The sequence below is a fragment of the Myotis brandtii genome, unplaced genomic scaffold (assembly GCF_000412655.1).
Source record: "Myotis brandtii unplaced genomic scaffold, ASM41265v1 scaffold4, whole genome shotgun sequence".
Lineage (NCBI taxonomy): Eukaryota > Metazoa > Chordata > Mammalia > Chiroptera > Vespertilionidae > Myotis > Myotis brandtii.
In genome coordinates this window covers 4,533,463-4,547,899 of record NW_005365371.1, presented here as the reverse complement: position 1 = coordinate 4,547,899, position 14,437 = coordinate 4,533,463, and the positions used below count along the sequence as shown (strand labels likewise).

General features: G+C 35.8%; 1 protein-coding gene across 19 annotated transcripts in view; it reads left to right on the top strand.

Moving 5' to 3' along the window:
- DLG1 (discs, large homolog 1 (Drosophila)) overlaps window positions 1–14,437 on the top strand; it is a 294,073-nt gene that overhangs the window by 194,828 nt on the left and 84,808 nt on the right. For all 19 annotated transcript variants that reach the window (XM_014545303.1, XM_014545309.1, XM_005873176.2 and 16 more), the window contains one exon: window positions 10,012–10,132. In XM_014545303.1, coding sequence (XP_014400789.1) covers window positions 10,012–10,132 — 121 coding nt within the window. The remainder of the gene's footprint in view (window positions 1–10,011; window positions 10,133–14,437) is intronic.

Sequence of the window (14,437 nt, the reverse complement as noted above, 5' to 3'; positions counted from 1 at the left end):
GTTGTAGAATTTCCACTCAGCCAGCCTTCCTGTGGTTCTGGATGATGTCCGTTTTGTCTTTTAGTTGTATTTTTGAAATAGTTGTTCGAGGCAGCAATTTCCGGTGTTTACCTATGCCACCATCTTGGTTTCTCTGTAATGTTCTTGTCTTCTCATTTTTAATTTACATTCTCTTCCACTAGAAGACCTGTGAAACTTTTGATTTGGCCACATATCTCTTACCACTTTTACTTCGCAAGTTCTACTTGCTTCTGTCCCAAACTTGGAGTGTTTGGGAATTAATCTTGATATCTAAGGACAATAAATTAGGCTTTCTTGTTTTATAATTCTTCAGGAATCTCTTAACCTGTGATTTTGGTTTTGGAAATAGCATTGTGTTATCTGATCCTTTTGGAGGGCTGTCATTTCTCTATTAATTTTTTTAAATATATTTTTATTCATTTTTTACAGAGAGGAAGGGAGAGAGATAGAGAGTTAGAAACATCGATGAGAGAGAAACATCGATCAGCTGCCTCCTGCACACTCCCTACTGGGGATGTGCCCGCAACCAAGGTATGTGCCCTTGAACGGAATCGAACCTGGGACCCTTGAGTCTGCAGGCCAATGCTCTATCCACTGAACCAAACCGGTTAGGGCTAATTTGTAATTCCTTAAAAATTAATTTTTAATTTTCTGTTCTTAGCTCTTGCTAGAATTACAACCTATATATAATATTTATTATTATTTAAATAAACCAATAGTTACTTTTTGTTTAGTTTTTAATTTTCACTTTTTATTTAAAATGTTTGATCGATTTTAGAGAGAGAAATATCAATGTGAGAGAGAAACATTGATCAACTGCCTCCTGCATGCCTCCAATTGGGGTTGGAGTCTGCAACCCAGGCAGTTCCCTGACCAGGAATCTAACCAGTGACCTTTGGTGCATGGGACAAAGTTCAACCAACTAAGCCACAACAGCCAGGGCTGTTGTTTGCTTTTATGGTGCTTTTGCTTTATAGGTACATTTAAAAGGATAATTATAAATTGGATTGACAGATCTGAGCTAGTGTCCAGGCGTAGACATTTTTTGATACATCTTAGAGCAATTTTAGGTTCACAATAAAAATAAACAGAAGGTACAGAATTTCCATATACCACCTACTTCCATACACACATAGCCTGCCCTGTTATCAACATCACCCACCAGAGTGGTACATCCATTACAATTGATGACCCTACATTACCACATCATTATCTAAAGCCCATAGTTTGCATTAGGGTTCACTTTTAGTGGTGTACATTTTGTGGGTTTGGACAAATGCATGACATATCTACCATTATAGTGTCATACAGAGTATTTTCATTACCCTAAAAATCCAGCCTCCATAGTTTTGCCTTTTCCAACCATATCACATGGTTGGAATCATATAGATATAGCCTTTGAGACTGGTTTTTTTTTCATGTAGTAATATGCATTTAAGTTTCTGTCATATCTTTTCATGGCTGGATAGCCTCTTTTTAGTGCTGAATAACTCTTTGGCTAGATGTACTACATTTTATTTATTCATTCACCTATGGAAGAACATTTGGTTTCTTCTAAGTTTAGTCAGTTATAAATAAAGCTGCTATAAACATCCATGAACAGGTTTTTCTTTAGACATAAGTTTTCAACTCCTTTGGAGTAAATACCCAGGACTGCAATTGCTGGTTCAAACGCTAAGAATATATTTAGTTTTATAAAAAACAGCCAAAGAGATTAAAAATGGCAGCAGAGTAGGTGGCTGCTGCGTGGACATCTCCCACAAACAAGCTGGAATTACAACAAATATGGAAAGGCTTCCTGAATAATCAACAGAAAACTCACAGGAGAGAATCCTGATACCCAAGGACCGAAGGTGGAGACCACATAGAGATTGGTAGGAGGGGCAGTGGCTCGAAAGGGCTGGCCGGGCGCCCACAGACAGGAACTGAAGTCCAGGAGAGCTATCTCAGCTGTGGGCGGGGGGCGGGGGGGGGGTACCACTGAGAACTCTGGGATTTAATCCAAAAGCTGGGCTCTCCAGCAGAGAGCACCAAATCTGAGGAGGGTACCCACATAACGTCAGCTGTGAAAAGCAGTGGGGTGCTGTCTGCCAGGGAGTGGCAGCTGAAAGTTTGGGCACACTCTTAAAAGGTCAATGCACAAAAATTCTCTGTGGAGCCACCCACCTTGTGCTCTGGCAGAGGGAGGATGAAGTGGACTGGAGCTGTGAGAGCAGAACCCAGGACTGGGGACTTGGGGCATAGAGCTCAGAAGGCAGACAACCCAAGTTTCCTGCGCTGAGTCATTCCCTCACACAGCAGAGGACATCTTTCCCACATACACATTTGCCTTGCCTCTGGGCAATACAGTCAACACACCCTATTGGAAAATACCTTGCCCTGAGGCTACTTAAGAAATTAAAAGTAACAATTAGCCTCCAGGGAGAAACAACTGCCCCACCCTGTTGAAAAAACTCTCACCACACCTGAGGACGATTGCCTGGGGCTATTCGAGTCAGAATCCTATCAGTCTGTAGACCAGCCGTGGGCAAACTCCGGCCTGCGGGGGCGGATCCTGCCCGTTTGAAATGAATAAAACTAAAAAAAAAAAGACCGTACCCTTTTATGTAATGATGTTTACTTTGAATTTATATTAGTTCACACAAACACTCCATCCATGCTTTTGTTCCGGCCCTCCGGTCCAGTTTAATAACCCATTGTGGCCCTTGAGTCAAAAAGTTTGCCCACCCCTGCTGTAGACAGAGGCAGTGCAGTCTCTGGAGGGTTTGAGTCTTTGTCTGATCCAATTAGTCAGAAACAGCCTTGAACACTGTCCTGCACTAGAAATTGAGAGGTATAGAGGAACTGTCTAAAACAGTGGTTCTCAACCTTCTGGCCCTTTAAATACAGTTCCTCATGTTGTGACCCAACCATAAAATTATTGTCGTTGCTACTTCATAACTGTAATGTTGCTACTGTTATGAATCGTAATGTAAATATCTGATATGCAGGATGGTCTTAGGCGACCCCTGTGAAAGGGTCATTCGACCACCAAAGGGGTTGCGACCCACAGGTTGAGAACCACTGATCTAAAACATAGTCACAAATCCAAGCAGACAACTAAAATGAGGAGACAAAGAACCAACCCTCAGATGAAAGAACTAAAGAATTCTCCAGAAGAAGAGATAAATGAAGCAGAGATAAGAAATTTATCTGAAACAGAGTTCAGAGTAATGATGGCAAAAATGCTCAACAGTATGAAAAAAGATGTAGTAACTATGAAAAAAGAGTCTGAGATAAAGAATGACATAACACAAATAAAGAACATAATGGAAGGAATCCACAGCAGATTAGGGGAAGCTGAAGATCGAATCAGTGAATTAGAAGACAGAGTTGAAATATCACTTAATCAGAGAACCAAAAAGAAAAGAACCATTAAAAAACAGGTGGACAGCTTAAGGGACCTGGGGACCAATGTGAAATGTAACAATATTAGAATAGCAGGTGTGCCAGAAGAGGCAGAAAGGGAGAAAGGAATAGAGAAGGTGTTTGAAGAAATAATGGCAGAAAACTTCCCTAACCTGGTAAAGGAAAAAGTCACACAAGTTCAGGAAGCACAGAGAACCCTAAACAAGAAGAACCCAAACAGACCCATGCCCAAACACATAATTAAAACGCCAAAAATTAAAGACAAAGAGAGAATCTTAAAGGCAGCAAGAGGAAAGAAAACTGTTACCTACAAAGGAGTTCCCATAAGGCTGACACCTGATTTCTCATCAGAAACTCTACAGGCCATAAGGGAATAATATGAAGTACTCAAGATAATGGAAAGCAAGGATCTGAGACCAAGATTACTATATCCAGCAAAGCTATCATTCAAAATAGACTGTCAAATAAAGAGCTTCCCAGACAACAACAAAAAAAAAAGAGTTCATCATCACCAAGCTAGCATTACAAGAAATATTAAGGTTTATTGCATGTAACGTTATTATATTTAAGATCGTCTTTCTTTAAATATTAAAAAATAAAAAATTAATTAATTGATTTTTTTTTAAAAAAGAAACAGCCAGACTGTCTTTCAAAGAAGATATGATTTTGCATTCCTACTAGCAAAGTGTGAGAATCCCTGTTGCTCCATTTCCTCACTAGCATTTGATGTTATCAGTGTTCTGTATTTGGCAGTATCTGGTTGTTTTAATTAGCATTTCCCTGATGACATATGATGTGGAGTGTCTTTTCATATGCTTATTTGCCATCTGTATATCTTCTTTGGTGAGCTGTCTCTCAAGGGTCTTTGACACTTTTTTTCAATTACAGTGGACATGCAATATTAGTTTCAGGTGTACCACGTAATTAGACATTTTATATACCTTACAAAGTGATCACCTCAATAAATTTAGTACCCATCTGGCACCATACATAGTTTTTACAGTATTATTGACTATATTCCCTACGCTGAACTTTACATATTTTGGCACATTTTAAATGTGGTTTTTTGTTGTCTTATTGTTAAGGTTCTTTATGTATTTTGCCTAACAGTCCTTTATCAGATATCTCTTTTGCAAATATTCTCTCCCAGTCTTTGTCTTATCTTTTAATTCTCTAGATATTGTCTTTCACATAGCATAAACATTTAATTTTAATGAATTCTAGTGCTTGTCAGTTCTTTCTTTCATGGATCATGCTTTTGGTATTGTATCTAAAAGTCATTGCCAAACCCAAGGTCATCTTGATTTTCTTCTATGTTATCTTCTAGGGAGTTTTATAGTTTCATTTTTTTATGTTTAGGTCTGTGTACCATTTTGAGTTAATTTTTGTAAGGTTTATGTCTAGATTCATTTGCATGTGGATATCCAGATATTCCAAGCACCATTTGTTAAAAAGTCTATCTTTGTTCCATTGTATTGCCTTCACTCCTTTGTCAAAGATCAGTTGACTATATTTATATGGGTCTGTTTCTGGATTCCCTATTTTGTTCCATTGATCTGTTTTGCTATTCTTTTGCCAATGCCACATGGTCTTGATTACTGTAGCTTTATAGGAAATCTTCAGTGTGAGTCCTCCAATTTAGTTCTTGTTCAGTATTATGTCAGCTATTCTGGGTCTTTTGCCTCTCTGTGTAAACATTAGAATCATTTTGACAATATCTTCAAAAAATTTGCTGGTATTTTGACTGAGTTTGCATTGAATCTATAGATCAAGTTGGGAAGAACTAATATCTTCACAATATTGAGTCTTCCTATTTATGAACATGGAGTATCTCTCCATTTGTTTAATTCTTTCATATCTTTCACCAGAGTTTTATAGTTTTTCTCACATAGATCGTATATATATTTTGTTAGATTTATTTATACATGCATATATCATTTTGGGTGCTAATGTAAGTGGTATTGAGTTTTTTATTTCAAATTCAGCTAGTTATTACTGATATATAAGAAAGCAGTTGACTTTTATATATTAACCTTGCTGTGATTGCTGCTTAGTTCCAGAAGGGGTTTTATGGTCAAATTTTTTCAGATTTTCTACACAGATAATCATGACATCTGCATACAAAGACATTTTTATTTCTTCTTAATCTATGTGCCTTTTACTTCCTTTTCTTATCTTATTGCTTTTGCTAGGACATCCTGCACTTGTTCCTAATCTTAATGGTAAAGCTTCAAGGATCTTACCATTAAGTATGATATTAGCTATAGGAATTTTGTAGATTACTTTTTTATCAAGTTGAAAACACTCCCTCTATTTCTAGTTTACTGAAAGTTATCATAAATTGATATTGGATTTCATTAAATGATTTTTCTGCATCTGTTGATTCAATCATGTGACTTTTTCTTTAGTCTATTGATGTGTTGGATCATATTAATTGATTTTTGAAGGTTGAACCAGCCTTGCATAGGTGGGATAAATCTCAGATGCTTGTGGTATGTAATTATTTATACATTGTTGAATTTTTTGGTAATATTTTGTTGAAGATTTCTTCATCTATGTTCATGAAAGGCATTGTTCTCTAGGGGGTTTTTTGTTTTTGTTTTTTGTAATTTCTTTGTCTGATTTTGTTAATCGACTGATGCTGGGTTCATAGAATAAGTTAGGAAGTATTCCCTTGGCTTCTATCTGCTGGAAGAGACTATAAAGAATTGGTATAATTTCTTAAATTTGTGGTAGAATTCACTAGTGAATGCATCTGAACCTGCTGCTCTTTTAGAAGGTTATCAGTTATTGATTCAATTTCTTATAATAGGTATAGGCCTGTTTAGATTGTCTATTCTGTGTGTGAATTAGCAAAGTGTGTCTTTCAAGGAATAGGTCCTTTTCATGTAAGTTATAAAACTTGTGGGTATAGGGTTGTTCTAGTATTTCTTTATTATCATTTTAATGTCCATGGAATCTGTAGTGGTGTCCCCTTCTTCATTTCTGATATTAATAAATTTTGACCTTTTTTTTGTAGTTAGCCTAGCTGCAGGCTTTTTATTTTATTGATCTTTTCAAATAACCAGCTTTTGGTTTTGTTGCTTTTTCTCTATTGATTTCCTGTTTTCAATTTCATTGATTTCTTTTTTTAAATATTTGTTTTTATTTTATTTTTCCATCGCCATTTATCTCCTCTGTGCCCTCTTCCACCTCCACCCTACAATCACCACACTGATGTCCATGTCCATGAGTTTTCTTTCTTTTTATTTCTTTTTTTGCTCAATCCCTTTACCCCACCCTTCACACCTCCCTGCTCCCCACCACAACTGTCTGCTCTCTATTTTGAGGCTATTTTACTTGGTAGTTAATTTTTTAATTCAGTTTAATTTACTTTCAATTTAATTTGCTTTTTTTTTTCCTAGTTTCATAAGGTGGAAGTTATGATGATTCATTTTAGACCTTCTTTTCTAACATATGCATTCAATACTACAGCAAATTTTAAGTTGTGTTTTCATTTTCATTTAATTCAAAACATTTCTTAATTTCTCTGGGGATTTCTTCTTTGACCCATGTGCTATTTAGAAGTGTGTTATTTTAATATCCTCGTATTTTAGGATTTTTAAACTAGTTTTTTGTTATAGATTTCTAGTTTAGTTCTATTTTAGTCTGAGAGCAGACATTGTATCTTTTCTCTTTTAAATTTATTAAGATGTGTTTTATGGCCCAGGATGTGGTCTATCTTGGTGAATGTTCCATATGAACTTAAGAAGAATGTGTGTTCTGTTCTTGTTGATTGAAATAGTCTATTCTTGTCCATTATATCCAGTTGATTGATAATGTTGTTAAGTTCAACTATGTCCTTACTAATTTTCTGGCTGCTGTGTCTGTCCACTTGTAATAAGAGGCTGTGGATGCAGTTCTGTCTCTTTTGACTGCATGTAGTTTGACATTGTTATCAGGTGCATACATGTTAAAGATTGTTAAGTGTGTTTCTTGTAGACAGAATATAGTTGAGTCTGATTTTTTTTATCCACTTTGACCATCTTTATTTTATAATTGGTGCATGTAGTCCATTGGTGTTCAGAGTGATTATATAGTTGGAATAATATCTATTATATTTGTTAGTTTTCTATTTGTTGCCCTTTTTTGTTCTTATATTTGTCATTCACTTTTTTTCAGCCTTTTATGGTTTTTATTAAGCATTTTATGTTATTCCATTTTCTCTCCTTTCTTAGCATGTCACTTACTTTCTTTTTACTCTGGCTTAGTGCTTACTCTAGAGTTTGCAATATACATGTACAAGTAATCCAAATCCACTTTCAGATAACACTATACAGCTTCACAAATAGTGTGGGTACCTAATAATAACAAAATAGTCTACGGCCATACCACCCTGAATGAGTCCGATCTTGTCTAATAATAACAAAATAATCCTAAATTTTTCCTCCCATCACTTGCATTATTGCTAATATTCATTTCATTTATAGATAAGTGCACATGCGCACACCCACACAAACATAGTTGAATACAGTGTTGCTGTCATTATTTTGAACAGTATTATCTGTCAGATCAGTAATAAGAAAAATGAGTTTTTATTTTATTTTATTCCTTCTTCAATGCTTTTTCTTTCTTTACATATAACTGAGTTTCTGACCTACTAACTTTTCTTCTCTCTGAAGAATGTCTTCACACATTTGAAATGGCAAGTGTACTAGCAACAAATTCCCTCAATATTTGTTTGTATAAGAAAGTATTTCTTCACTTTTGTAGGATAATTTTACAGGGTAAGGAAGTATTTTTTCTCTTAACACTAAATATTTCCACACTCTTGCTTGAATGGTTTCTAAGGAGAAATCAGATGTAATTCTCATTTTTGCACCTTTATCAATGAGATGTAGGGGGGTTTCTGTGGTTTCTTGTTGGAATATTTTTCTTCCCCTCCCCTTTTTTCTTTGACTTTGTATAATTTAAAAAGGATTTGCCTAGGTGTAATTATCTTGGCATTTATACAGCATAGAGCTTCCTAGATCTGTGGTTTGGTGTCTGACATTAATTTGGGTAAATTCTCAATCATTTTTATTTCAAATAGTTCTTCTATTCCTTTCTCACCTTCTCCTTTTGGTATTTTTATTATGTGTATGTTACACCTTTTATAGTCCCACAGTTCTTGGATATTTTGTTTTGGTTTTATTAGGTTTTTAATCGGTCCTTGTTCTTTTTACTTTTTAGTTTTAGAAGTTGCTATTGCGATACCCTCCATCTCAGAGATTTTTTTCCTCAGCTGTATTCAAACTATTAATAAGCCCATCAAAGGCATTATTTATTTCTATTACAGTGTTTTTGATCTCCAGTACTTCTTTTTTGTTTCTTTCTTAGAATTTCAATCTCTCTACTTACATTGCTCATCTGTTCTTGCATACTGTCGGCTTCTTTATTAGAGCCATTAGTATACTATTCATTGTTTCAAATTCCTAGTCTGATAATTTCAACATTGCTTTCATGTCTGAGTCTGGTTCTGATGCTTTCTCTTTCTCTTCAAACTGTGTTTTTGCCTCTTAGTATGTCTTATAATTTTTTTTTCTTGATAACTAGGCATGATGTACTGGGTAAAAGGAGCTGCTGTAAATAGGCCTTTAGTGATGTGGCGATACAGTTTTGGGGAAAGGAAGGTGTTCTATATATAGTCCTATGATTAGGTCTCAGTCTTTTAGTCAGTTTGTGCCTCTGGAATGTGAACTTCATGGTGCTTCTCAGTATTTCCAACCTCCTCTCTTAGTTAGGTGGGACAGGATGGTTAGAGTGGGCTGGAGTTGGTTATTTCCCAATAAAAGCTCAGCAGGTTAGGGTCTAGTTAACCGTTCCTCCTAGGGGCAGACTGTTGAGAAGAACAGAATGCTTGTGTCTTCCAAAATGATTCTTTTTCCTTTCCTCCTGCAAAGAAGCACAAGGGCATTTCCCCCCCCCCCCCCCCCTCCCCCCCCCCCAGTATTCACTGTGAGACCCAGTAGAGATCCAGGAGGTAAAATTTACAGAAGTGTGGAGTCCCTGAATGACAAGGTCCACCTGGTGTTTTTGACTTTCAGAGTTGTCCACCTTAGCCTCCAAAAACTTGTCAATTATGATTCAGGCTTCTCTACCCCAGCAGTTCTTCCACAGACGTTTCTGTTCTGGTTAAGTTGTGATTCTCTGTTTGCTACCAGTCTCTCCAATTTGAGAGACAGCAGTTTGCCCTGTGACCTCCCTTATCTTAAGGATTAAAGAATAGTTGTTGATTTTTTTCAGTTTGTTTAGCTTTTTAGTTGTTTTTAGGACAGAGTGATGACTTCCACACTTGTTATATGCTAAACTAGAAACATACTATTTAATCATTTGGTTTTTACAAGTTTGCTTTACTGATCTGAATATTTGAACTAGTTTTTACCTGGAAACTTGACCTTGTCTAATTTTTTTTACCTGATAAATAAATCTTCTCTAACAAATTCTATTATAGAAATAAGTGAATATGAATTATACATTAATCTTTAATTTGATAATTCACAAATGTGGTACTGAATAGCTTGTTTCATTTTTCAAGTGTTTTTCACTTTCTTTATTTTGAAGCTGCTTCTCAGCCCGTTGATAACCATGTTAGCCCATCTTCCTACTTGGGCCAGACACCAGCATCACCAGCCAGATACTCACCTGTTTCTAAAGCAATGCTTGGAGATGATGAAATTACACGGTAAGGAACTGAACATACATCCTTCTTACATAAAGCCAACTATTAGATGGAGTTCTAATCAGCCAAGTAGGATAGACATAATTTTCAGGACTAAAAATTTTTATTGACAGATGAGGAACCTAAACCTTAACTTTTCCATTGGATGATTCATTGAAGAGACTGAAATGTAAAAATATTTTATATTCCAAATAAATCACTGCTCTTTTTTTAATATTGCTATTTTTTAATGATTGGTAAATTATCATTAGAAAGTAGCTATGGTAAAAGTTAAGAACATATTTAGGGATATTTAAAACTAACTTTTTATATATTTTTACCTAATATATACCATATAATATTATGGCATCTATTTTTCAGAATTCAACAAGTAGTATTTTCTCTAACACCTAAAATATACTTTCAACTAACATTACTAACTGCACTCAAGTTTGTAGATTAACTGTCTTTTTATTCCCAAAGAACTCTCAACTAGGTGGGAAAAAATAACTGAAAAAGTATTTTAGATCTTTTTCACATTTACTATAGTAATAAGACATTTTTGTACAGTTTGCTTTATACTTTGTACAAGTATTTCATATTATAGCACTTACCATTAAACATATGCTAATTAATGCCTATTTTTATGTTTTTATTAGTTTCATTATTGTCAGAATTATTATTTTTGAACCTTCATAAGTCTAATTATTCTTTATTTGTCAGACTCCTTACTTTAGGCAGTGATCTCTTTAAGGTCATATAGGAATGTTTGTCTTTGTCCGCTTCTATAAGAATTAGCAATGTTGAGAACTTAATTTAAAAGGTGCTCAGTAATTATGTTTGGAATGAAAATCAGCAAAAAGCATAGTGTTTGTGATGATGATATGAATTTTCAAGGCTATTAGTGTTTAGGCTATGCTCCTGTACTATGTAATAAAAGGCTAATATGCAGATTGTCCCCTCAACTGGGAGTTCGACCAGGGGGCGGGACCAGCCAGCCAACTGCCCGCGGCCCCTCCCCCCAGCCAATCGGCCCCAATTGGGGCAGGCCAGCCAGATCCCACCTATGCATGAATTCATGCACCGGGCCTCTAGTCTGTCATAATCATTTTGTTGCTTTCTAATAGTGCCTATAGGAGTAAAGAGGAAAATAATTAATGGCTTATCTAGTCTTTAATCTCTGCTTATTTTTCAAACTAAAATATATGTTATATTAGCACCTTGATTGCTATTTCCTATCTTTTTCACTTGTATATCTCCTGTCTAGAATATTGTATAGGACTTTGTAGTATCACATGATGGATGTACCTGATTTCTATACTTTTCTATAAAATTCAGGTGGTTGGTTACTAGATATGTCTTCCCAAATTGGTGTGCATTTTATCACTCCCTTTTGATAATTACACTACTATGCCCAGATATTGAGATATAAAATCTTCACTTTTCCATCAGCAGTTCTCCACAGTGTGATCCTAAAGCAATCTTTCAGAGGTTATCTCACATTACCAATCTTAAATAAAAGAAAAGAAATCCCAACAGTTGATTTAAAGGTTTATTTTTAACAGATATGATCCACATACAGTTCACCCATTTAAAGTGTACAACTCTGATTTTTGGTATATCACATTATTAATTTTTTTAATATGGTAATATATGCATAACATAGCATTTGCCATGTGCAATTCAGTGCAACCATAACATTATGCAACCATCACCACTATTTCCAAAACTTTTCCTTACCTCAGACAAACTATAACCATTAAGAAATAACTCTCCATTTCCCTATCCTTCTTGCTCCTCCTGGTAACCACTACTCTACTCTCTGTCTCTGTGAATTTGCCTACTCCAGATTGTTAATATAAGTGGAATCTTAAAATACTTATCCTTTTGTGTCTGGCTGTAGCATGTACAGAACTTCATTCCTTTTTATGGCTGAATAATATTCCATTTTGTGTATATACCCCATTTTGTGTATCCATCCATTTGTTGACAGACACCTGAGTTGTTCCCACCTTTTGGATATTGTGAATAATGCTATAATAAACAATGGCATGTGAGTATCAGTTTCTGTCCCTGCTTTCAATTCCTTTAGATAAGTGATTTTCAATCAGTGTGCCACAAGAATTTTTAAAACATTCAATACTTAACTGTTTAATCAGGAGCACTGACTGCTTTTCCCTTAAATTGTCAAAAAACATGACAATAGCACAGCTCTGTTTATGCCGGGTTTTCTCTAAAGCTGAGATGGCAGCCAATCAACCACTCTCTGAAGAGTGTAGTGTTGCTATTAATAAAGTGGCATCTTATAAGCTGCACATCAGTGTTGCTTATTTATCTATGCCCTATAATTCCATTGAAGACTCAGTACAACCTCTTGTTGCCGAATTCTTTGAAGACCAAGCTGAGGTGAAGAGGGAAAATGGAAAGGAATTCCTGAAATATCTAAGAAAATGTGGGAGTAAAATTTGCCTTCCAGTGTTTAAGAGGCCTGAAATAAATAACTAGAGACCCGGCATAAAAGCTCTAGAGCAGCGGTTCTCAACCTGTGGGTCGCAACCCCTGTGGGGGTCGAACGACCCTTTCACAGGGGTCGCCTAAGACCATCAGAAAACACATATATAATTACATACTGTTTTTTGATTAATCACTATGCTTTAATTATGTTCAATTTGTAACAATGAAATTGGGGGTCACCACAACATGAGGAATTGTATTAAAGGGTCGCAGCATTAGGAAGGTTGAGAACCACTGCTCTAGAGGGAGGAAATCGTAAGCGATTAGCAAATCAGGCTCAGGAGGAGGAAGACCCATCGTAAAAGCCTGCTGAGTGTTGGGTGAATAGACCTAACATCAGAAGGCAACAAAGCATGTCTTCTCATTGTAGTAGGTCCCAAAATCAATCAGGTGCTTAAGAATCTTGATCCTGCCCTGACTGATTTGGCTCAGTGGATAGAGCGTCGGCCTGTGGACTGAAGGGTCCCGGGTTCGATTCCAGTCAAGGGCATGTACCTTGGTTGCGGGCACATCCCCAGTGGGGAGCATGCAGGAGGCAGCTGATCGATGTTTCTCATCGATGTTTCTAACTCTCTATCCCTCTCCTTTCCTCTCTGTAAAAAATCAATAAAATACATTTTTTTAAAAAAAGAATCTTGATCTTCTCCATTTGACAGAAGACTGCTTTTCTTCATTGGTATGTGTACAAATAAACCTATTTTTTGCATTACTTAAAAAAAAATGACAACAGCCACCACAACAATAGCTGTCCAGTGTGAATGAATCAAAATTATACCTTTTTTTTTTTTTCTGGTCCGATCGGCAAAAATATTTTTGGGTATGCCACCAAATTTTAGTAATTAGTTTGTGTGCTATGAGATTAAAAATGTTGAAAATTGCTGCTTTAGATATATATCTGTGAGTGGAATTGCTGGATCATATGGTAACTCTGTGTTTAAGTTGATGAGGAACTACCTATTTTCTACAGAAGCCACATCATTTTTCATTCCCACCGTCAATAATTTTAGGGTTTCAGTTTTTCCACATCCTCACCAACACTTGCTTTTCATGTTTTGTTTTATAGCCATTGTAGTAGTTGGGACATATTGTGATTTTTACACATTTTCCTAATTACTAATAATTAAGTATTATTTACTACTATAGAAGTAGAATTCATATATATTTAAAGCATAATAGGAACCCTAAACCATGAGTCTACCATCTAACAAGAAAATAAAACATCACCAATATAGTGAAACCTATCCTGTGTCCTGCTTTTCTGCACTGCCCCACCAAGTTAACTGCTTTTCTGAATTTTGGATTTATTCCCTTTTTTCTTTCATATATGTTTGTGTATATAATATATCCTAAACAGTACATATTTAGTTTCGCAATTTTTGACAAGAAAATATAATTTTGTTAACACTATAAGTGAACTGGCAAAACTGATACCTCTGTATGACTAGAAAATACCATTTTAAGTTTTGAGTAGACAAACATTTAAGAAGCTTAATTTCACATTATATGGAAGTATTCCTAAAATACATTTGTAAAATTTATTTATTTCTTCTAAGCTTTTTGTTATCAATAGATTTCTGTGATGTTTTAGAAAAATCACATTAAATTTAAAAAATGTTTATCAAATATGATATAGTCTAATCTCAAGTGATGTTCTGTATTTTATTATATAAAACTAGAGGCCCGGTGCACAAAGTTAGTGCACTGGCGGGGGGGGGGGGGGCCCTCAGCCCAGCCTGCACCCTCTCACAATCCAGGACTTCTGGCTCCCAGCCGCTCGCCTACCTGCCTGCCTGATTGCCCCTAACCACTTCTGCC